General features: G+C 49.6%; 1 protein-coding gene across 2 annotated transcripts in view; it reads right to left on the minus strand.

Annotated features, from left to right (window-relative positions):
* The window catches only part of STEAP3 (STEAP3 metalloreductase), a 52,337-nt gene extending 43,806 nt beyond the window's left edge, over nucleotides 1-8,531 (minus strand). The window contains exon 1 of one of the 2 annotated variants that reach the window (XM_043487905.1): nucleotides 8,406-8,531. In XM_043487905.1, coding sequence (XP_043343840.1) covers nucleotides 8,406-8,496 — 91 coding nt within the window. In that variant the 5' untranslated portion in view covers nucleotides 8,497-8,531. Of the gene's footprint in view, nucleotides 1-3,228; nucleotides 3,346-8,405 lie in introns of those variants that run through there. The other variant, XM_043487907.1, reaches the window with a different exon arrangement.
* Nucleotides 8,532-24,335: the final 15,804 nt, after the last annotated feature.

The raw sequence follows: 24,335 nt of genomic DNA on the forward strand, positions 1-24,335 counted from the left end.
TTGGGAAAGTCACAAGGCTGGGAGAATAGCACTGTCTATTTCATAGGACAGTTGGAAGGTTCAAGTGTGCTCACACCTATAACATGCTTGGCACGTGGGAAGCTGACTATTCACTGATGATGACGATTGCATTTCAGTTATGAAGTGGTGCTCACTGCACGCCAAGGCCACGAAGGGCTGACATGCAGAGGTCTGGGAATGGCAGATCAGGTTGGACAAGTAGGTGGGCCCAGCGGTGGGGCACAGACGGGGGGAAGTGAGACTTCTGTAGCCAAATGTTTGAAAACCACCTACTGTGCCTTGCCCCCACCCCTTGCCTTCCCACCTCCAAGTTCTGTAACCCAAACTAAATTCAGGCCTGGGCTCAAGACCAGGTCTGCAACATAGAAGGGGACCATGGAGACCATGCTCTAGTGAACAGAGGGGCTCAGACAAGAGGAGCAATGAGCCCGTAAGGTTCCCAGCTGCTTTTCACACTCAAACCCTGGGAGAATGGGAAGGGGTCTGATATTTATGGTACTCCTAAACCTCAGCACTATCACAGAGCATCCTCCCCCAGCAGGCACTATTGTTCCTGTTTTATAGGAATACCAGGTCCCAAGCCCTTAGCAAGGCCTTATAGATGAAGCAGGTTCAGAGAACGGAGGCCGTGCTTCAGGCCACATGTTAAAGCGCTGTGATGACTGCAAAGCCAGGCACCTTCCTCTTCAGTCAGCCACTCCACTGCTCAGGTTTGCAGCTATGGACTTTAGTCCTTGCATTTCCCCTTTTAACTATCTGAAGCCCTGCCCAACACTCTGATATATCCTGCAAGGCAAGGGCCCTGAGTTAAGGACAGAAAACATGGAGGGGAGAGGAGTTCATCTGTTTGGCATCTCTAGGCCAAAGAGGGCATACCTATGGTCCCAGTGTGACCAGGTCTGGTCCTGGGGAGCTCAGCAAGCTTGAGGCTGTCTGTCCAACCCTCCAATGAACAAATGGCCTGGCCTGAGCTCCCCGCAAACTCTGAGGCCAGGGTCACCACATGCCAACTCCAGGCCTTCCTTCCCCAGGCCTGGCTGAGGTCACTTATCCATCATTCAAGGCCTCCTTCAGGAAAACTTTTCTATCCCAGTGATAGCCCCTGCCCCACGAAGTCCACTCATCCATCAGACATTGCTTAAGTGTTGTAGGGGAGAGTCAATTGACTCCATGTTGGATCTAGTTCTTTGACTTGCTTTTCATCACTTTTGTTGTTATAGTCATACATTAGGGCCTGCTTCAGAGAACCCTGTCCCTCTGCCTGACTGTTAATCTAGAGCGCCCTTATTCAGCTCCCAGGGAGACAATCTGATCCTGTCCACCAGTGAATGGCTATAAGAAAGAGGAGAATAGCATATCCCTTTCCCAAGGCTGGCCATTCCCAGAGATGTTTTGCAAGACTGATGGCCTTTTTTACTTTACTTCCTCATTGCCTCTATTCTGCTTTTTTGTCTTAGTTCCTCACCGCTTCTCTCTCTGGTTCTATAAAAGAACCTAGCATCCAGACCCTACAAGATGGTTTTTTGGAGGTATTAGTCTGCCATCTTCTCCGTCAGCCGGCTTTCCAAATAAAGTCATATTCTTTGCTTCAACACCTCATCTCTCGGTTAACTGGCATGTTGTATGGAGACCAGAGTGAACTTGTACTTGGTAACAAAAGCACCTGCTCCAAGCTGGCCCCTCTGGAGGCCACTGGGGATACAGATGAGGGTAGAGATGACTTAGATATGGTCTCAGCCCTCCAGGCGTCCTGACTAGATGCTAGGGGAGTTCACTCTGCAGAACTGGACTCGGCCAGCTGTGGGTAGGCCCTTGTTGTTGTTTAGTCGCTTAGTCGTGCCTGACTCTTTTGTGACCCCAAGGACTGTAGTCTGCCAGGCTTCTCTGTCTGTGGGATTTCCCAGGCAAGAATACTGGAGTGGGTTGCCATTTCCTTCTTCAGGGGATCTTCCCAACCCAGGGATTGAACCCGGGTCTCCTGCATTGGCAGGTGGATTCTTTACTACTGAGCCACCAAGGAAGACCTGGGTATCTCTGTTTTTAAGAAACCATGCAGGTGACCTAGGGGCACACCCAGGTAAGACTCTTTGGTCTTGTGGGTTTTCTGGCCCCAGCCTGGGATTCTTCAGTCTGCCACAATCCTCTGAGAGCCTGACCTGTCTCTCCCAGTAGTAGCATCCTCTCCGCTCTCAAGTCAGATAACTCTGTGTACAAATCCTACTTTTGCAACTTAGTATTCGTGTATCCTTATAAAATACCCATGCTGCCTGAGGCTCGGTTTCCCCATCTTAAATGAGATAATAATGGTGCCTTTCCATACTGAGGATTAACTGGAATACCGTGTGCAAAGCAAGAATTCTGGTGTAGATAATGCACAATAAATTTCTGCTATTAATCATATCATCACTGGACTCTGATGGACAGAAATACTTCCCTGTATTTCCAGGGTCCCTATCCGCAGCCTGTGTCTCAGAGGCGGCCTTGGAAACCTCTGGGGCCTCTCCCCAGAGCCCTCTGCCGGGGCTCCAACAAGACCTGTCTGCATTTTCCCCGAGGACCCAGCCTCCTGGTCCTCAAAGGACATACTAACTCGTCGTACCCTCCCCTTCATCTATCCCAGAGTGAGCAAAGTTCCAACCACGCCTCTCCGGGCAGCCTGCCCCCAATTTCGGGGAAACCGGTAAGTTTGCCAGGCAAGAGCTCCGCGGGCAGAGGACACGGGTCAGCCCAGCCTCTTCCTGGTCAAGGTCGGGAGCCCCCGCCCCTGCCGCCTGCCCCGCCCGGGGCAGCCACAGGGCTGGGCGGCCTGCCGAGAAGATCCCGCCCGCCGCTCCGGCGCTCCCCTGAGACCGCGGGCGGGAGCAGCGGGGAACTGGGGACCGGTGGACTCGGCGGGTCCGCGGGGTGGGGCGCGGGACGCAGCATCCCGGGGAATTAGCTCGGTCCCTTCAGTCCCGACCCCGGCGCCGCGCGCACCCGGCCCTGCCCACCTCGGGTGGCGCACGAGGTTGGGAAGGAAGGCACAGAGGGAGCGGAGGACCCAGGACCCGGGTTCGCTGCCGCCGGGCACACGTGGCTGGGTCCCAGTCGCCCAGGTTTCCTGCATGCGTGGGGCGGCCCAGGCGCAGGAGGCTACGGGGCAGCCTCCGGGGCCGGGGTCCCTGGCAGGGCGCAGCCCCGCGGCGACCTGGGCGAGGGGTCACTCACCTCTCAGGCCCGCCGCTGCTCGGAGCGGCGGCAGCAGACTGTCCGCGGCGGCGGAGGCGGTGGCCCGGCCCGGAGGCTCCTCCTCTCCCGGTGCCCCGCCCGCCCGCGGGGCCGGACCTGTGGGGGAGGAGGCCGCCCGCCTGCCGGCTGCTGCTGCTTATCCGGCTTGGCCACCTCCCCCGGGACCGCAATCGGGGAGCTGCAGGGTCCTTGGTTCTCCCCCCCGCCTCCCCGGTCCTGCAGCTCCAGCGGTGGCGGTGGGCGCCAGGGACGAACGACCCTCCTCTCCCCCGGCCTAATGTTCCTAAACTTCCGGATCTGCTCCTCTATCTCCCTCATTAAAATGGGCAACTGGTAACCCGGACCAGCAGGGCGTCTGGAGTCCAGAGTAACTTCTGGGACCGGCTGGCTCCCTTCATCCGAGGGACACCTCAAATCCACGTCCATTTCACAATGCCAGGTCAAGTGGCAGGCCAAGTTCACACAGGTGGGAGTCGACGCCAAGGCACCTGTTCAACCTGGCTTCCTTCTATCCTGCAAGGGGCGCAGCCGCAGAGGCCCCCTTCTCCACGAGGCTGCATCCAGGCCTCCATGCTTCCGTTGCTCCTCTGTCCTTGGTCTACCCTTAGCGCAGACCTCTGACCCTTCTTCAGAGTCCTCCCTTCCAGGGCCTGGGAGTTGGGGAGGGAGCTAGTCTCCCCATCTAGACTTCCTGGGCTTGAGACTACCACCCTGCCCTGAGACAGACGGGTTCCAGCTCTGGGCGCTGTCTTCCACTCCCCCATCTTGGTGGCCTCCCAGCACAGCCGAGAGTCAGGTATGAGGTGAGGGTGTCTTTCAGTTAGCTTTCTAGAGGTGTGCGCCTTCATCTGAAGCCCTTTCTCACCTGAAGTCTCACATCATGGACTGCTGACCACCATTCCCCACAGGTGAGGACGCGGGGGATCTGATGGTTGTGGGGCACCAATGTCGCGCATCTTCTGGGAGACTGACATGGGGTTACCTGACCCCTGGGACTCTCTCTGGATTAGTCCTGTAGGACATATTCTGCCAGACCTTGATAAAGAACTTCAAATTACTCCAGGATCCCAAGCTGTTCTGGGGAGATAAGTCCCAGGGAGGGGCTATCTGAACCTGGAGACTAGAAAGGCAGGGGGCTGGGCCTCAGGAATGGCCCCACAACTAGACCTCAGGGAAAGCAATGAGGGGGAGAGGCAGAGCTCTGGCCAGGTGGCGGGATGAGAGTCCTGTCCTCCGTCCTCTCACTTCACCAGCATCTGGCGCTTCCTCACTTCCATAGGTTTCCTCTTGCATAAAATACCCACTTGCCCCAGCTCTCTGCTTTGCCAGACCCTGAGGCCCAGCTTCTCTACCACCTCCTGTCCCACCCTGCCCCAGGAAAACATCCTCTCTGAGCTCTGGAGGCAGTTCTCATAGGTCCTTTGTGCATTCCACACTCAGGGAACCGCACTGTATCAGTGTTCCGAGTGCTGGGGACACAGTCACCCCATGCCTGGTTCTGGCCCTAGGATGGCAAGTTGCCTCTGCAGTGCCTTTGGGGAAATAGGAACGAGCATGTAGCCTTCTTTGGTGCCCCTCACATGGTGCTCTGCACACAGTAGGTGCTCTTTAAATATCTGTTCTGTCTGATGAGGGTCTCTGAGGACCCTTCCTGTTACTCCAGAGGAGTTGGGGCACAAGGAGATGCAGCTTGGGAAATAGAGACGCTGAGAGCTCTTCCAATATTCTCAAAGGATCTAACATCCTTCCAAAGAGACCTGGTAGGCCTCTGAGGGGCTCCCCATGAGTTGGAGAGAGAGCAAAGGCTGGAGCAGCAGAGAAGCACAGAGGAATGTCCTAGTGGAGCATGAACGTGCACAAGAGAACAATGAGGGGCCTGAAAGGCACAGGGAGGGAGGTGAACCCCGCTGAGGCCAAGCCTTGGTGGGCAGAGCACGGTCCACGCCGTCGGCCTTTGATGCTCGGCCCGTCTGTCTCACCTGACGTGGGGCCTAGTGTGGGTGAGAGCTGAATCGGTGTTTCCTGGAGCCCGACTCCCGGAAGCAGGGGAGCCATCTCCTGAGCTGGGAGGGAGGATGGTGCGCTGACATTGGTTGAGCACCTCCTCTGTGCCAGACTCGTGTCCACGGGCAGGCCAAGGGCAGAGTGGCTGGAGCCATCCTTTGGAGACATTTGTCAGATCATGTTACTCCTTGGCTCTAAACTTGCCCCTGGCTCCCTGGTCTCAGAGTCAAAGCAACGTCCTTTCTATGGCGTCCAGGCCCAGCCGGACCTCGTCTCTGGTTCCCTTCTCTCTGCCCCCACTGGCACGCAGGCCTTCTCCCTCCCTCCTTTGGATCCTTGAGAAATAACATCACCTCTGTGAGACTCACCCAATGATCTGCATCCCTCATCTGGGTACCCTGCCCTATTTCTTTTCACTTAGCCTTTTTCTCCTTCTAGTGTGTGTTAGTCACTCAGTCGTGTCTGACTCTTTGCAACCCCATGGATTGTAGCCCGCCAGGCTCCTCTGTTCATGGGATTATTCAGGCAAGAGTAATCCCATGCCATTTTCTACTCCAAGGGATCTTCCCAACCCCGGGATTGAACCCATGTCTCCTGCATTGGCAGGCAGATTCTTTACCACTGAGCCACCAGGAAAGCCCTCTTTTCTCCTTCTAACACTCTATAAGACACACCTTCTCTGTTTGCTGTTCATTAATGTGCTCAAACAGAAATGTAAGCTCCTTCAGGGCAGGGAGTTTTATCTGCCTCTTTCACTTCTGTATTCCCAGTGCCTGGATCAGAGCCTGGCACATAGTTGGTGCTCTGTAAACAGCTGTTGAATGAATGCTTGGCCATTCTCAACCTTCTGCACCTCCCAGCATCTCTGGGAAGCTTCGCCCAGGGCTTCCACCCACCTCTGGTCTCCTTTGCTTGCCCCAGAGCTAGCACTGCGGGCACACAGGAGGTGCTCAGTACATGCACTGCTGGGTATCTGGATATGGAGCCCTGCATGTCAGTCTCCTGAGATTGCTCTTTTTCCTGCAGACAAGGCTACTACTCCTTTGGCTTAGAAGATGAAAGGATCCAGGAAGAGAATCTAGGTTTATCTCCTACTTGGCCCAGAGAGGAGAAGGACATAGTTCAGACTCAGCTTCTTGGATTGATCCAGCACTTATAAGCTTGGACAGAACACATCCATTTCACAAAATAAATACTCTAATTGACTACTAAATCAAGATGGTCACTAGAAGCCATGTGCAAGATGTATTCTGACAGCCTGGCTCGGAGCCAGGCCACCTGGACCTGGATGTGCTCAGGCTGGGCTGCGGCCCGAGGAAAGGCACCCCTGCCGTCCCCTGCCCAGCCCAGGCCAGGTGAGACTCCCCAAAGCAAGACTCTGGGCAGAGGGAACTGCTTCCTTCTGTGAGGTAGGGAGCGGGACTGCAACTCGGGGAAGCGATTTCAAGGGAAAATGGAGGGGTTGTGTCTTCCTCCATGATGACCTTGTGGATAAAGTCTTGGAACCACGCAGAGGTGGGGCAGCTGCTGCAGGCATGGGGCGGGCTGTGGGGGACAGGCCCTGGAAAGGGAGGTAAGCTGCAGAAGTGTGCTCAGGGCCCAGGGTTTAAGCTTACAGCCTCCTTCATGTCGTGGGTTATTTCAAGCCGATGTTGTAAGGCATTATAAGGTGTGGCTAACAGGGCCCTCAATTCTCTGCCCCTGCACCCAGGGCTTGGCACTCTGGTGTAAGTCTCGCCCTGCTTCTAGTCCTCTATTGCAACATGAGCTCTCCAAAGGAGAAGCTCTCTGAGTTCAGTGGAATGAGAGGCTGTATCCACAAGAGATTTAACTGTGGCAGCACAAGAGCATGAAGAAGGTTCTAGAGGCAGGTGCTTTTAGGGGAGGGGTGGGCGGGAACAGCCATTTTGCTAAAGGCGCTCTGACACATGGTGGGTACTTAGTCTCTGCGTGAGCCGGGAGTCATGGCTTGGGACTGGACATCAGTGGTTGGTGGGAACTACGGCAGCACTGCATTACCTTCAGCTGGGGAAACCGCATAGGTGCACAACTAGAGAAGTCTGGGCTTTTAGCTCCTTGCTCCAAGTATGGTACACGTGGTACCCTGGGAGTTTTTTAGAACTGCCCACCCCAGATCTAAATCAGAAAGGCATTTTCAAAAGACTTGCCAGAGATTGCATGCATATTAAAGTTTGAGAAATGTAGGTCTACAACACAGGTGAGGAAAGGGACAACTTGCTGAACACCCAGGCCAGTCTGACCATCAAAAACCCGTATTGGAATATGCATTCACCCTGATGGTGTGGTGCTTTAATACCATTCTCTTTGCTTTCTCAAAGGCTCTTGTGAGCCAAATAGCCTGATTTCATCTGCTTCTGAATTTTTAGAAATATGAAGTAAATGACCTGTTTCTCACAATGCTCAATGCCTATTATATAAAGCTCTAAGAAAAAAATATAAGACTAGTATGCATTTTCCTTTCCAGTTGCTGATCCTATTTCCCTTTTTACCATGGCGACTAGGATGAGTCAGACCCATATTCATGATTATCTTATCTTTACTAAATATATTTAATGAAAGTCGCTCAGTTGTGTCTGACTCTTTGCAACCCCATGGACTGTATAGTCCATATATTCTCCATATAGTCCATATATTCTCCAGGCCAGAATACTGGAGTGGGCAGCCTATTCCTTCTCCATCAGATCTTCCCAACCCAGGAATTGAAACGGGGTCTCCTGCACTGCAGGCGAATTCTTTACCAGCTGAGCTACTTTAAGTTCTACTTTATTTTTACCCCACGCCACGACTTCCCATGTCTTATTTACTATTAACCTTATTGTGAAGCTCTTCTTTATAAGCTGTTCTAAATTGCTTTTGGAAAACGCCGATTGTTTAAGAAAAATAAAGAGGTAACATCTGTGTGTTATAACGGCAAATTCATTTCTCCCTGGGCGACCATTACCCTTCCATTCCCATCCTCTGCTGGATTTTTGAGAAGGTGGAAGGATTGGGAGATGGATGAGTCTGCCCGAAGTTACTAAGAAAAGAAAGCTCGACCAGCTAGGTGGCACTGGGGTGTCAGCGGTGGGGTACGGTGACACCCATATTATGCTCCTCCCTGCTTTCTCCCTGCCCGTCCAAGCCCAACTCACCTGATTGGGGGTGCAAGGGGCTGTCCTCCATGTCAAGGGACTCACCGCAGCCCGGAGCAGGGGCTCTGCCCGCCAGCTGCCCACTCTCCATGAGCTGCTCCTTCTGCCCCTGGGCCGAGCCTGGTGGCCAGGGCGCACTCGGCTCACTCAGCTCAGTGTGGGCGGAGTGTGGAGTCAGCCCAGACTGCTTAAGTGCAGGAATGTCAGAGCCCCTCCTGGCCCAGGCTGGGTCACTGACCTCAGGGTTATCTCTACATGCACTGTGGTCAGCAGCCAGATAAGGCTTCCTTCCAGGCCTGGGGATGTTTTCATCCTGCCTAATTCTCTGCTTCCTGGATATTGGCTCCCAAAGGGAGGAGGGTAAGGAAATGACATTTTTGAAGTCCCACTGCCTATTTAACTTATACGCAGAGTACATTATATGAAATGCCAGACTGGATAAAGCACAAACTGGAATCAAGATTGCCAGGAGAAATATCAATAACTTCAGATATGAAGATAACCACCCTTATGGCAGAAAATGAAGAGAAACTAAAGAGCCTCTTGATGGTGAAAGAAGAGAGTGAAAAAGCTGGCTTAAAACTCAACATTCAAAAAATAAAGATTATGGCATCCAGTCCCATCATGGCAAATAGATGGGGAAACAATGGATACAGTGACAGACTTTTTTCTTGGACTCCAAAATCATAGCAAATGGTGACTGCAGCCATGAAATTAAAAGACCCTTGCTCCTTGGAAGAAAAGTTATGACCAACCTAGACAGCGTATTAAAAAGCAGAGACATTGCTTTGCCAACAAAGGTCCGTCTAGTCAAGGCTATGGTTTTTCCAGTGGTCATGTATGGATGTGAGAGTTGGACTGTGAAGAAAGCTGAGCACCGAAAAATCGATGCTTTTGTACTGTGGTGTTGGAGAAGACTTTGTGACCCCATGGACTGCAGCACGCCAGGCTTCCCTGTCCATCACCATCTCCCAGAGCTTACTCAAACTCATGTCCATCGAGTCAGTGATGCCATTCAACCATCTCATCCTCTGTCGTCCTCTTCTCTTCTCGCCTTCAATCTTTCCCAGCATCAGGGTCTTTTCAAATGAGTCAGTTCTTCGCATCAAGTGGCCAAAATATTGGAGTTTCAGCTTCAACATCAGTTCTTCAAGAGTCTTCTCCAACACCACAGTTCAAAAGCATCAATTCTTTGGTGCTCAGCTTTCTTTATAGTCCAACTCTCACATTCATACATGGCTACTAGAAAAACCATAGCTTTGACTAGACAGACCTTTGTTGGCAAGGTAATGTCTCTGCTTTTTAATACGCTGTCTAGGTTGGTCATAACTTTTCATCCAAGGAGCAAGCGTCTTTTAATTTCATGGCTGCAGTCACCATCTGCAGTGATTTTGGAGCCCCCTCAAAAAGTCTGTCACTGTTTCCATTGTTTCCCCATCTATTTGCCATGAAGTGATAGGACCAGATGCCATGATCTTAATTTTCTGAATGTTGAGTTTTAAGCCAACTTTTTCACTGTTCTCTTTCACTTTCATCAAGAGGCTCTTTAGTTCTTCTTTCCTTTCTGCCATAAGAGTGGTGTCATCTTCATATCTGAGGTTATTGATATTTCTCCCGGTAATCTTGATTCCAGCTTGTGCTTCATCCAGTTCAGCATTTCATGATGTACTCTGCATATAAGTTAAATGAGCAGAGTGACAATGTACAGCCTTGATGGACTCCTTTCCCGATTTGAAACCAGTCTGTTGTTCCATGTCCAGTTGTAACTGTTGCTTCTTGACCTGCATACAGATTTCTCAGGAGGCAGGTGGTCTGGTAGCCTTTGACTGTGCAGATCACAACAAACTGTGGAAAATTCTTAAAGATCATTAATCTTAGGCCCATACATCTGGTAAAATGGCCAGAGGGCATGAAAGAGGGTGGTGACTTAATCCAAGGATCAAGAGAAACCATAAAGATTTTAAGTATCTTGACTTAAATTGATTGGTTTAAATTGACTTTAAATTGATTGGTTAGAAATAAAGGTTATTATTGGTTAGAATAATAATTGGTTAGAATAATTTGAGGAAGGATATAAAGACTGCTCTTAGTCCTACCTTGGGGGTACTTTTTACCCCCTCTCAGTGTCTATGCTGAGAGCTTTGTACTTTCCTCCACTTGCTACCGTGAGTGTCTGCGGGTTCGTGGATTGCATTCTTCAGCTCTGCAAACGAGAACTTTGAATGCCCATCTCAGCATCTCTGACTCAATGGACGTGAGTTTGAGCAAGCTCTGGGAGATGGTGATGGACAGGGAAGCCTGGTGTGCTGCAGTCCATGGGGTCACAAAGCGTCCGACAAGACTGAGCACCTGACAACCTCAACAGCCCTGAGGCAAGGACTGCTCCACGTTTAAATCACGCGCTTTAAGCCCCATCAAGGCCTTGTGAGGTGAATACAATGGGCCACATTTTCAGATGCAGAAAGCATCATGCAGTGAGGAAATAGAGCTGGGACTTGAACCAGGTCTGCCTCAGCCACAGGTCTTTCTGCTCTGTCTGCCTCACAGGTGCATGGCTCCTGTGGGCAGTGGCCAGCACACCTCTGTGCTAAGGGCTGGGGTCAGCCTAGTCAGGGGCAGAGCAGGAGAAGTCCATGTAGTGTGGTCAAAGGGAAGATGGGTCTGGATGGGGAAACACTTGCAGCCCTGCCCCTCCTAGGTGGAGACCTGTGAGCCGCCCCAGCCTCTCAGAGGTGAGGCTCCACCGATGAGATCTGCATAGCCTGGAAGCAGGGCTGTGAAATGTCAGGTAGGCTTTTAAGAGTCTGGTTCTATCCAGTGTACCTCCTGATATCACTGATGTGCACAAGTGGGCCGTCATCCTCAGGGTCGTGTAAACATTTGCTATTCCCTGGCAGCATGCGAGAAGCTAGGTCCCTGCAGGACAAATAAGGGAGATTGTGGCCCAAGTCCTGATATATATCCCCAAGGCCACAGTCAGCTGGATCCTGGGGACTCCAGGGAGGAGAGGGACCAGGGATTGGTCTTTAGAGGCATCTGCAGGACAAAGCAACATGCTGACCTGACTTCAGATTGAACCCAGGATTCAAACTTGGTGTCCTCAGCTGCAAAATGAGAGCGTCTATCTTCTTCAGGTGATTGTAAAAATGAAGTGATAAATTGCCAGGAAAATGCCTGGCATGTAGCAGGTGTTCATTAAAAAGTAGTCAATCAGTGAAGACAAACAGGAAGAGTGAAGTGGGCAAACCACTGAAAAAAGTCATTTCCGTAAGAAATGCACTTCCTAGCAGGCCCCTTTTCTCCCCCTTGGAAAAGTCTTCTTCCTTTTGTGTCCTGATCTAAACTCTCCCTGTCTCTGAGAAGCCCTCAGAGAACTAGCTCTCCATTGAAATCATGCCAAAGACCCCCAGTGAATGCCAGTTTCCCCACTCCCCCTCCTGTCATAGTGGTCAGGGGGCACTGTGGGCCCTCTAGTCAGCTTCCAGGCTGACTGTGGAAATTTCTTGCCCAGTTCCCTGCCCCTTTCAGCTTAAGGTATCTGAAACTTCCCCCAATGCCTTCTGAGTCCTGTGAACAGGGCTTGCCCTGTGCATGATCTGGGGGTCCTTGAAAGATGCTGCAGCAGGTGGGTCTGGGGACAAAGGGGACAAATGAAGAGAGGCCTGATTTGCCTTTGGGTGAAAATTGAGGCTTTGTCCTACTGGCTGTGGGGGCCCAGGAAGATTTGAAGAGGCATGAATGTGTGTGATAATAACAGCTAAGAGTTTTTGAGGCATGCTATATACCAGGCCCTGTTCCTAGGACGTTAACTGTGTTAACTCATATAATCCTTGCATGGGCAGTGTCAACTACAAATGGGCACTTGCCCAGAGTATTGCCAGTGACTGAACAAGGGCATTTGCCACCTGCCTCTGTGGAGATTGAACCCTGCGCTGCCCAGGAGTTCACCTTCAACACTCCCTGAGGGGAATTTAGGGTGGAGTGCTCCAGGGAACCTGGTGGGACAGGTCTTTAGATAGGTGGATATTTTAAGGAACCGATTTTATGATCCCAATCCTTGCATCTCTTCATATCCAGAAAAGCACTAAATCCCTTCATGAGGACATCAGACCCCAGCAACTAGCAGAAAACCTCTTGTGAAGTAGCATTGGTGGCACTGAACTCTCCCTTCACCATAATTTTATGGATTGACCTTCCCCCACTACCTCTTTGGAGCAGTCTCTCAGAGCTCTCTGAGATGCTGTCTCCTGGGCTGCAGTCCTCATTTTGCCCCAAATAAAGCGTAACTCACAACTTTCAAGTTGTGCATCTTTTTCTGTCGACAGCAGGTCATTCAAAACGGCTGTTCTCTTTCTCTCTGTATACCCCCTCTTCAACCAGACCTCGCTTCATTCACATACCTACCTAATCCTTTTAACTACTGAGCTTAATGAGTCCCTGGTAGCTGATGAGCCCGCCTGACGTCAGCAGATAGTAACCTCCTTTTCCTCTGAGTAGCAAAAGCTGCCGTCATGTCTCACTCACCATCTGTCACACACAGTGGGGGGGTCTCTCCAGGACCCTCTGCAGAAGACCTCCTGTCCAATAAACCACAGCTGTCTCTGTCACTGTCTCTGGGCCCTTTCTTTGATCTTGAGGCTGGGCATCTACAAGGCTTGCAGATCCACAGGTACAGCCCAACAATCTTCATAGAACATTCTCCCCATCTTCAAATAGGAGACAGGTATGGGGAGGTTACATCACCTATTGCATTGTATTGCTAGTCTCTCAGTTGTATCCAACTCTTTGTGACCACACAGACTGTAGCCTACCAGGCTCCCCTGTCCATGGGATTCTCCAGGCAAGCATACTGGAGTGGGTTGCCATTCCCTTCTCCAGGGGATCTTCCTGACCCAGGGATCAAACCTGGATCTCCTGCATTGCAAGCAGATTCTTTATCATCTGAGCTATAGGGACATCCCTACATCACCTACTTGATGTGAAATAGCTCAGGAAGTGGTGGAGCTGGGATTGAAAGCTGATGGGTATATTCTGGTGCCCACCCCTTACCACTTCCTTCCTGTCTCTTGAAAGCCTTTGGGTGGTGGATCATAAAAGGCACATGAGAGGCTGGGAGGGGGTGAAGTGTACTTAGGGGACAAAATAAGTCTGGTAAATCTTGTGCGTTCAGAGCTCCTCAACCAGGGCTAAGGGCTGCATGTTTAATCAGAGTTCAAAGCAACTGCCCAAGTGGTCCTCTGGCTGGGGCTAAAAAGGGCATTCAAAAAGGTCACTGAGCCAAAATCAAATCTCTTGCTTTCTGGAATCCAGGAAGGGAAGTGACTGAGGACTTATGACCAACCCACTGACTTTGACACCTGGAGAGAATAAGGCTTTTGATGTGACAAGGCTTTTGAAGTTGAATCCTGAGCCTCAGTTTTCTTATCTGTAAAATGGAACTGATGATAGCAGGGGAGTAAACTACATGCAGATGGTAAAATTAGGCCTTGAACACACATTAAATCCCCAATCCGCCCTCACCTATATTCCTTGGTTCATTGTCCTTCTCTGTCCCAATCAATCCCCTGGATTCCAGAGCTTGGAGGGATGGAAGGAGGATGCTAGGACCCTGGGTACCTACTGCCCATTGGACCTGGCCCAGCCCTGGCTGGAAGACCTGAACTTTGTGGCTGCAAGGCCCAGTCTTCCCTCAGCTCTCCCCTCACAACCTTTCCTGACTTTCCAGAAACACTCATTCATCAAAGGTGGGAGGCAGGGTTGTTGTTCAGTCACTCAGTTGTGTCCAACTCTTTGCAACCCCATGGACGCAGCACACCAGGCTTCCGTGTCCTTCACTATCTCCTGGAGTTTGCTCAAACTCACATCCATTGAGTCGGTGATGCCATCCAACCATCTCATCCTCTGTCACCCCCTTCTTCTGCCCTCAATCTTTCCCAGCATCAGAGTCTTTTCCTATGAGTTGGCTCTTTGCATCAAGTGGCCAAAATATTGGAGCTTCAGTTTCAGCATCCAAGATTGATTTCCTTTAGGATTGACTGGTTTGATCTCCTTGCAGCAAGAAGAGCAAGGGACAAAGGAGGAATTTTCCCATTTCTGCTCCAGACTCATCTGGCTACTCTGATTCCGGAACTGCTCTGTGAGGCCTGGAGCCTCTTGGGCATCTTCTTCAGCTCTGCTGGTGTTGTTGTTCATGTGCCTGATGGACAGTGAGGCCAAGCAAACCAAAACGGAGTTTGGAGCAGAGAAAGTTTTATTGCAGGGCCAAGCAAGGAGAGCAGACAACTCATGCTCAAAAGACCTGAACTCCCTGACTGTTGTCAGGGAAGAGTTTTTTTTTTTTTTTTTAATAGTGAATTATTTGCCTGCACCGAGTCTTAGATGTAGCATGTGGGTTCCAGTTCCCTGACAAGGCATCAAAGCCAGGGCCCCTGCACTGGGATCTTGGAATCTTAGTCACTGGACCACTAACTGTAGGAGAACCCAGGGAAGAGTTTTTATAGGAAGCATTTGGGATGAGGGCTGCAGGGTGCATGACTTTTTTCAGATTAATTAGTGGTGATGTAAAAGAGTGGTATTCCAGGAATCTTGAGCTTCACACAGAAGGAGTGGGGGCTTACTTTCTGTGGAACTACTAACTCAAAGATGTTCTGTTCAGCCGCTCAGTCATGTCTGACTCTCTGGGACCCCATGGACCGCAGCACGCCAGGCTTCCCTGTCCATCACCAACTCCTGGAGCTTGCTCAAACTCATGTCCATAAATTCGGTGATGCCATCCAACCATCTCATCCTCTGCAAAGAACTGACTCATTGGAAAAGACCCTGATGCTGGGAAGGATCGAAGGCGGGAGGAGAAGGGGATGACAGAGGATGAGAGGATGAGAAGAGATGTCTAGTTTTTCCCATTCTGTGGTTTTCCTCTATTTCTTTGATTGATCACTGAGGAAGGCTTTCTTAACTCTCCTTGGTATTCTTTGGAACTCTGCATACAAATGGATATATCTTTCCTTTTCTCCTTTGCCTTTTGCAAAGATGTGTATCAGACTGTTATCCCTTGAGGAGGAACTAGGACTCTGCCTTATCACCGCACTAATGTTTCTTGACTGCTTTTTCTCTGATTCTGCATTTCCTCACTTCCCTAATTAGTAACTGTTTGAATCTGCCCTTTGGAACTCCAGAAGGTCTAAGAGGTGGAAACCTTTCTGTAGAAATAAAAAATAGTGGAAAGGCTTTTGTATGTGGGAGGGCCTTGCAGAATCATGCTCAGTTTCAATCTTCCCTGTTCTTTGATACTCCTCTGTCTTGAGGAGAACATGAAAAGGAATAAGGTTTTGGTTTGAGAGGTATGAAGCTGGCAGAGGAACTGGGCTTTGGGGGAATTCAATTTCAATGGGTCCACAGGCACACCAGCTCCTCTGGTTCTGGTTCCAGCTCTGCTGCAGACTCTGTGATCTCAGCTGAGAACTTTTCTCTTCCTTGGGCTTCTGTTTGCCCAGATATAAAATGGGGGAGGGGGTTCAAATGCTCTGAGAAGCCTGAGGTTCCTGCAGATGCCTCTGTGGAGTGGGGGACTAGCCTAAGGGTAGGGCTCCAGGCTGTGGCCTCCCCTCAGCTAGAGCAGAGGTACCCTAACCTGTCTGAGGGTGGCATCAGGTTGAATGGCCTTGGATTAGACATCCTGAAAGTCCTCTCTATGTTTAAGATTCTAATATGGTTAAATTAAGGCAGCTGAGGAGTGGGGAAGGATTGGAATTGCCAAGACCTGCCTTTCCCAGATCGTGGGAACTTCTGGTGGTCCTGACGGGGGTTCAGGGGCAGCAGGCGGGGGAGGGGAGGAGTGGAAGTGCAGGCCTGTGGGAGACATTCTCTGCTGGGGCGGGGCAGAGGGTCTGGGTGCTCTCTTGACAGGAAACCCAGGGGACCGCACCTCTGCTGGCACCCTTTCCTGGAAAGCAGAGATGCAGGAATGAAATAATTGGCTACAAGACGCAGGGATACAGTGCTTATGCAAATTTATGCAAACACAATGCAAATGAACCTGGCCTTAGGCTGGGTTCCCTGGGATGGCAGCTGGTTGGGGTTGGGGTGCTTCTCCTTCACTTCTGACTTTGCCTTAGGCCTCTGAGAATTTCACAGACAGAGGCCCATAGCCTTCCCTTTGACAAATCCTCTTCTCAGCGGGATTAAGACAGACACACACACACACAAAAAACAAACAACTATGGAGTGCCTACTGTGGGTAGGTCCTACTGTATAGGAAGATGCCAGGGCCACCAAATGGACAACAGAGAGGAAGTTTCCAGGCAGTCTGATTTGGGACAATGTCCTCATTCCATAGAAAAGGACAGTGAGGCTTGGGCAGGTGAGGTGAATTTCCCCATCACCCAGCTAGAAGTGACAGAACTGGAATTCAGTCCAAGGCTGCCTGATTCTGACTCCATGCCCCTTCACCATGACAGCATGTAGCATGCTATCTACAGCGCTGTGCTACCTGACAACTAAATACTATTGTGTGTGTGCATATATGTGAGAATGAGCCTCCAGAGCCTGGCAGGGGGACCCAGGCTGCCTAACATGGTAGCCCTGGGCCACCTTTCCATTCCCAGACTAGAGCTTGGTAGGTGCTTGATGAATGTTTTCATGAATACATGGAAGTTCATCTTTAAGTACTTAAAGTCTATTTCAGCTACTCAAGGTATTTGTTGCTCTTAAGTCAGCCTGGTCTAGAGTGAGACTATGTTGCTGGTCAAAATCTTGGCTATCTCTGCCCACTGAAGCTGAATAAAAAATTCAGAGACAGAATTTGAAGGAAATAGAAAGGTGGTTTTAATTCCCAGCTGGTGGAGAGGGGAGAACATTAGACTCATGCCTCAAGAACTGTGCTCCCCCTCTGGGAGGAGTCAGGGGCTTATACAAGGAGAGGAACAAAGGCGTTAGGATCTTGACTTCTTCTTCTTGCATTGTTTCAAAGACAGTCATAGGCTGGCATCAGGAACTCAGTAATTGAGTCTGGAAGTTTGGTGGCTCATTGGCCTTCCTTCTGATATGTAACTACAAGGAGAAGGGTGTTGTAAGGGTAAACACCAGTCACAGGATGTGTTTAGCACAGAGTCAAAGGAAAATAAGTGTGAATTGTAGCTCCTGAAGAGTTCAGTTCAGTTCAGTTGCTCAGTCGTGTCTGACTCTTTGTAACACCGTGGACTGCAGCACACCAGGCTTCCCTGTCCATCACCAGCTCTCAGAGCTTACTCAAACTCATGTCCACTGAGTCAGTGGTGCTATCCAATCATCTCATCCTCTGTCATCCCCTTCTCCTCCTGCCTTCAATCTTTCCCAGCATCAGGGTCTTTTCAAATGAGTCAGTTCTTCGCATCAGGAGGCCAAAGTATTGGAGTTTCAGTTTCAACGTCAGTCTTTCCAATGAATATTCAGGACTGATTTTCTTTAGGATGGACTGGTTGTATCTTCTTGCAGTCCAAGGGACTCTCAAGAGTCTTCTCCAACACCACAGTACAAAAGCATCAGTTCTTCAGCGCTCACCTTTCTTTATAGTCCAACTCTCACATCCATACATGACTACTGGAAAAACCATAGCTTTGACTACATGGACCTTTGTTGACAAGGTAATGTCTCTGCTTTTTAATACACTGTCTAGGTTGGTCATAACTTTTCTTCCAAGGAGCAAGCGTCTTTTAATTTCATGGCTGCAGTCACCATCTGCAGTGATTTTGGAGCCCACAAAAATAAAGTCTATCACTGTTTCGATTATTTCCCCATTTATTTGCCATGAAGTGATGGGACCAGATGCCATGATCTTAGTTTTCTGAATGTTGAGTTTTAAGCCAACTTTTTCACTCTTCTCTTTTGTCAAGAGGCTCTTTAGTTCTTCTTTGCTTTCTGCCATAAGGGTGGTGTCATCTTCATATCTGAGGTTATTGATATTTCTCCCTGCAATCTTGATTCCAGCTTGTGCTTCATCTAGTCCAGCATTCCTCATGATGTACTCTGAATATAAGTTAAATAAACAGGGTGACAATGTACAGCCTTGATGTACTCCTTTCCCAGTTTGGAACCAGTCTATTGTTCCATGTTCAGTTCTAACTGTTGCTTCTTGACCTGCATACAGATTTCTCAAGAGGCAGGTCACGTGGTCTGGTATTCCCATTGCTTTAAGAATTTCGTGTTAGAGGCAGAGTTAGGGGGCAGAAAAGCAAACTTCGAGACATGCAGAGTTAAAAGCAGTTAAAGTAAAAAAATCTAGGAATGTTCTGGCCTGCTCACTGTTCTCTTTACCTTCTTTGTTCTCAGGAAAGGGAAAGAAAAAAGCTCATTTCTTTTTTTTTTCTTTTTCACTGCAATAACTACAACATGTGGATGGCTAGGGATGTGTTTGTTCTCTTGCTTCAGAGAATGGGTTTCTATCAGCTGGTCAAGTCATGGGGAAAGAAGCTAATCTGGGGGGTGGGAAAGCAGGGGGCCTTAGAATTGGGCAAGGAGGTCCCCCACTGGGCCAGAGAGTGCTAATCTGAGTGTTCAGGTAAGGAGGAGCAAGAGTTCCAGCCAGTGGAGACTGAGTTGCAACTTCCTTCTTCCCCTCTCCAGCCTTTCCCTGTCCCAGTTTCATTTCTAGGGGATCACGTGGGCACAGTTGAGAACTGAGTTGTAAGGTCAGTAAGTTGTAAGATCATGAAGTGAGTGTGAGCTGTAAGGTTTGCATGAGCCAGGAGTGCTGGACTTAGGTTGTCCTCAAACTTTGAGGGACGTTTTGCTCAGAGTCATGGTTGGGCCTAGTTGTGCTGTAGGCAATCAGCAATCCCATTCCTTCTCCAAAGCCAGTGGGGTCATCAGTGGTCCCCAGTGGAGAGAGCTGTGCCCACATGAGTGCACATGTGACCATCTCATATGGTCATTGGCAAATGTGGGGGTCAGATCAGAGGCTAGAGAAAGGCCTCATGTAAGAGCCTTTGGAAGCAGTTTTCTGGGAAATCTGTCTTTGTTCAGACACTAAGTCATGTCTGACTCTTTGTGATCTCATGGACTGCAGCACACCAGGCTTCCCTGTCTTTCACTATCTCCTGGAGTTCGTTCAAACTCATGTCCACTGAGTCAGTGACACCATGCAACCATCTCATCGTCTGTTGCCTCTTTCTCCTCTTGCCCTCAATCTTTCCCAGTGTTGACTAAGCAAGATGTGCAATGTGAGAGTTGTGAGTTAAGTTTTATTTGGGGCAAAATGAGGACTGCAGCCTGGGAGATAGCTCCCCAGTTAGTTCTGAGAGACTGCTCCAAAGAGGTAGTGGGGGAAGGTCAATATATAAGATTTTGGTGAAGGGGGAGTTCAATGCCATCAAGCGCTTACTTTACAAGAGATTCTCTGCTAGTTGTGAGGATCTGATTCATTATGAAGGGATTTAGTGCCTTTCTAGATGAGAAGAATAGGCACAATAAAAGACAGAAACAGTATGGACCTAACAGAAGCAGAAGATATTAAGAAGAGGTGGCAAGAATATGCAGAACTATACAAAAAAGATCTTCATGACCCAGATAACCACGATGGTGTGATCACTCACTTAGAGCCAGACATCCTGGAATACAAAGTCAAGTGGGCCTTAGGAAGCATCACTGTGAACAAAGCTAATGGAAGTGATGGAATTCCAGCTGATGGAATTTCAAATCCTGAAAGATGATGCTGTGAAAGTACTGCTCTCATGGCGCTTGCTCAAAGTGGCTACAGGACTGGAAAATATGGAAAACTCAGCAGTGGCCACAGGACTGGAAAAGGTCAGTTTTCATTTCAATCCCAAAGAAGGGCAATGCCAAAGAACATTCAAACTACTGCACAGTTGCACTCATTTCACATGCTAGCAAGATCATGCTCAAAATTCTTCAAGCTAGGCTTCAATAGTACGTGAACCAAGAACTTGCAGATGTACAAGCTGGATTTAGAAAAGGCAGAGGAACCAGAGACCAAATTGCCACCATCCGTTGGATCATAGAAAAAGCAAGATAATTCCAGAAAAACATCTACATCTGCTTCATTGACTACCCTAAAGTGTTTGACTGTGTGGATAACAACAAACTGTAGAAAATTCTTCAAGAGATGGGAATACCAGGCCACCTTACCTACTCCCTGAGAAATCTGTATGCAGATCAAGAAGCAACAGTTAGAACTAGACATGAAACAACAGACTGGTTCCAAATCTGGAAAAGAGTATGTCAAGACTGTATCTTGTCACCCTGCCTATTTAACTTCTATGCAGAGTACATCATGAGAAATGCTGGACTAGATGAAGCACAAGCTGGAATCAAAATTGCCAGGAGAAATATCAATGACCTCAAATAAGCAGATGACACCACCCTTATGGCAGAAACCTAAGAGGAACTAAAGAGTCTCTTGAAGATGAAAGAGGAGAGTGAAAAAGCTGGCTTAAAACTCAACATTCAAAAAATGAAGATCATGGCATCTGGTCCCATCACTTCATGGCATATAGATGGGGAAATAATGGAAACAGTGACAGACTTTATTTTCATGGGCTCCAAAATCACTGCAGATGGTGACTGTAGCCATGAAATTAAGACACTTGTTCCTTGGAAGAAAAGCTATGACAAACCTAAGTAGCATATTAAAAACAGAGGTATTACTTTGCTGACAAATGTCTGTATAGCCAAAGCTATGGCTTTTCCAGTAGTCACGTATGGATGTGAGAGTTGGACCATAAAGAAGGCTGAGTGCCGAAGAATTGAGGCTTTTGAACTGTGGTGTTGGAGAAGACTCTTGAGAATCCCTTGGACTAAAAGAAGATCAAACTACTCAATTCTAAAGAAAATCAGTCCTGAATATTCATTGGAAGGACTGATGCTGAAGCTGAAGCTCCAATACTTTAGCCACCTGATGCAAAGAGCTGACTCGTTGGAAAAGACCCTGATGCTGTGAAAGATTGAAGGCAGGAGGAGAAGGGATGGCAGAGTATGAGATGGTTGGATGGCATTGCTGACTCAATGGACATGAGTTTGAGCAGGCTCTGGGAGATGGTGAAGGACAGGGAAGCCTGGCATGCTGCAGTCCACGGGGTTGCAAAGAGTTGGACACAGTTGAGCTGCTGAACAACAAAAAGGATTGGGACCATAAAATCTGTTTCTGAAAATGTCTAACCATCTAAAGACCTGTCCCACCAGGTTCCCTGGAGCACAGGGTGCCTACTCCACCCTGAACTCCCTGAGTGAGTGTTGAAGGTCAACAGCTGCAGTATCACAGGGTTCAGCCTCCATAGAGGCAGATAACAAGGGCCCTTGTTGTTCATTGTTGACAATGCTCTGGGAAGGTGCCAATTTGTAGTTGACACCAGCACCAGGGTGTCTGACAATCAGCCGGCTCTTCTCATCAGGTGACCAAAGTATCGGAGCTTCAACTTCAGCATCAGTCCTTCTAGTGAATATCCAGGGTTGATTTCCTTTAGGATTGACTGGTTTGGTCTTCTTGCTGTCCAAGGGAGTCTCAAGAGTCTTCTAGAGCACCACAATTCAAAAGCATCAGTTCATTGGCACTTAGTCTTCTTTATTTCTGGGAAATACTCAGAAATAATGGGGGGCGGTGGCAGGTGTACTTTGAGAGGGGCTAACCTTCTGGGTAGATGGTGGTAGGAACTCGTATTACAAAGACTTCAGCCTAAAAAGCAAGGGCACTTCCTTTTGGGATCACAGGCTGATGGGCTCAGAGACCCATATATCCCACCCCGGTCTCTGGCGTGCAGACTAGTCAAGCATGGGGTGGAAGAAAACCCAAAGGCTGGTATGGTGGTGACAGAGGAATGGGCAGAACTGGCAGGGGCTGGGGAATCCAGACAGAACTGATGGCAAGTGTGGGGTCCCCGGGCCCAGCATCCAGCCTCCTTTTACTGCCAACCTCAGAGCACTGAGATTTCCTCCCAAGCAGTGTTTAGTTCAGAATTTGACTGGAGCTTCCCTGCTGGCTCAGTGGTAAAGAATCCGCCTGCCAATGCAGGAGACACGAGCTTGATCCCTGATCCTCGAAGATCCCACATACCAAGGGACAGCTAAGCCTCTGTACCACAACTACTCAGCCTACACTCTAGAGCCAGTGCCCCGAAACAGTGAGAAACCCACGCACTGTAACTAGAGAGTGGCCCCTTCTTGAAGCAACTAGAGAAAAGCCCACGCAGCAATGGAGCAATTAAAAAAAGAATTTGACTGGTTTCCTAACTAAGACACAACTTTTCACTTCTCCAGGCTTTTCATGCAGTGAAAAGTGAAAGTGTTAGTCGCTAAGTTGTGTCTAACTCTTTGCAACCCCATGGACTGTTGCCCGCCAGGTTCTTCTGTCCATGGGCTTCTCCGAGCAAGAATACTGGAGTGGGTTGCCATTTCCTTCTCCAGGGCATCTTCCCAACCCAGGGATTGAGCCCCAGTCTCCTGCATTGCAGGCAGATTCTTTACCATCGGAGGCACCAGAGAAACCCCATTTCATGTAGGGACCAGGTGCAATTACTGGTAAAATAACATGCCAACCCCCAAAGCAGAGACTCAAGTTCTTGGCAGAGGGCAAGCCGCAGTGACTGGCAGAGTAGTGAGCCCGGGTGCGGGGGCAGCTCAGGCTTCTTGCCCAAGCCGGGCAGAGGTGGGGGTGCCTGAGCACTTAGGCAAGGTTGGAGGCCCAGTCCATTTCCTAGACCATTAGCAAGGCGAATGACTGTTGAAAAATTAACAACAGGCAAGGGTAATGTGCTTTGAAGAGGAAAAATCTCCTTAGAGCAGGACGTGGGCCCGAGAGGCTGGCCGTGGTGGGCGGAGCTTTTGGAAAAGAAAAGAGTGGAGAGATATGGAGTTGGCCTCCACAGCAGCCTTCCTCAGTAGTGTGATTGAGGGAGTAACCCCAAGGGCTGGGGCTTCTCTTCCATGGCCCCCACTGAGCCTCAGATCTGGGAAGACTTCCGTGACCTCTTTCAAGGCTCTGCTCTCTCACCTCGGGGGTGTCCCTCCCACCCCGCCCCCATGGCACATGCTCTGAAGCAAGCCCACCTTCTCCAGTCAGCCCCCAAATGTGTTTCCTCGAGGCAGAAGTCCAGGTGGTTGTAAACACTCCTGGGCAGAGATCTCACCTGAGCTGGGGCAGGAAAGCAGCTGATGCTCCCTCTGCTTGGCATGGGGTCCCCTTGCCTGCCAGCTGGCTCTCCTGTGCATGTGCCAGCTACCCCACTTCCATTATTTCTAAAGTCTTCCGCGGCCTTCCAAGATGCTCCTTGCCATCTGCCCATTGCTCAGATGAGAACACTGATCCGCCAGCAGTGAGAGCTGAGAAAGCCACGTGGCAGGCAGTGCTTCAAGCAGGCCAGCGCAGTGCAGTATGGATCTTGAATGTGTCTTCAACCCCCTCCCCTTGCTGAGGGAGGTAGCACCCGAACCGTAGGTTTCTTCCAGGCTCAAGTTCAATTGGCAAATGTCCACACCACCTGCAATCCAATAGATAACGATCCTTGGCTCAAGAAGACCTCCTGGAGAAGGAAATGGCAACCCACTCCAGTATTGTAGCTTGGAAAATCCCTTGGATGGTGGAGCCTGGAGGGCTACTTTCCGTGGGGTCACAAGGGTCGTACACGACTTAGCGATTAACCCATCACCACGTCATATGTGAAAGCTTTTGATGGATGGTTGGTTTGTCAAATGGGTATAAAGCTAGGGCTTTCAGGCTTTTTCTCGGAGTCATACAATCTGGCCCAATACATACGTACTTATATATAGGTTATAGATCCATACCTGAGACAAATGTGTGAGGAGACAAAGCATATCCTCACCATGTGTGGTAAGGCCTGATATTTAAACTTTTATTCTCTTCCACTTCCTTAAAGAAGAAGCTTGTTGACCCAATCCTCTAATAAAGATGTAAACTGAAATTTGCCAACACTGGCTGGTGGCCAC

This window comes from Cervus canadensis, chromosome 15 (genome assembly GCF_019320065.1).
Source record: "Cervus canadensis isolate Bull #8, Minnesota chromosome 15, ASM1932006v1, whole genome shotgun sequence".
Lineage (NCBI taxonomy): Eukaryota > Metazoa > Chordata > Mammalia > Artiodactyla > Cervidae > Cervus > Cervus canadensis.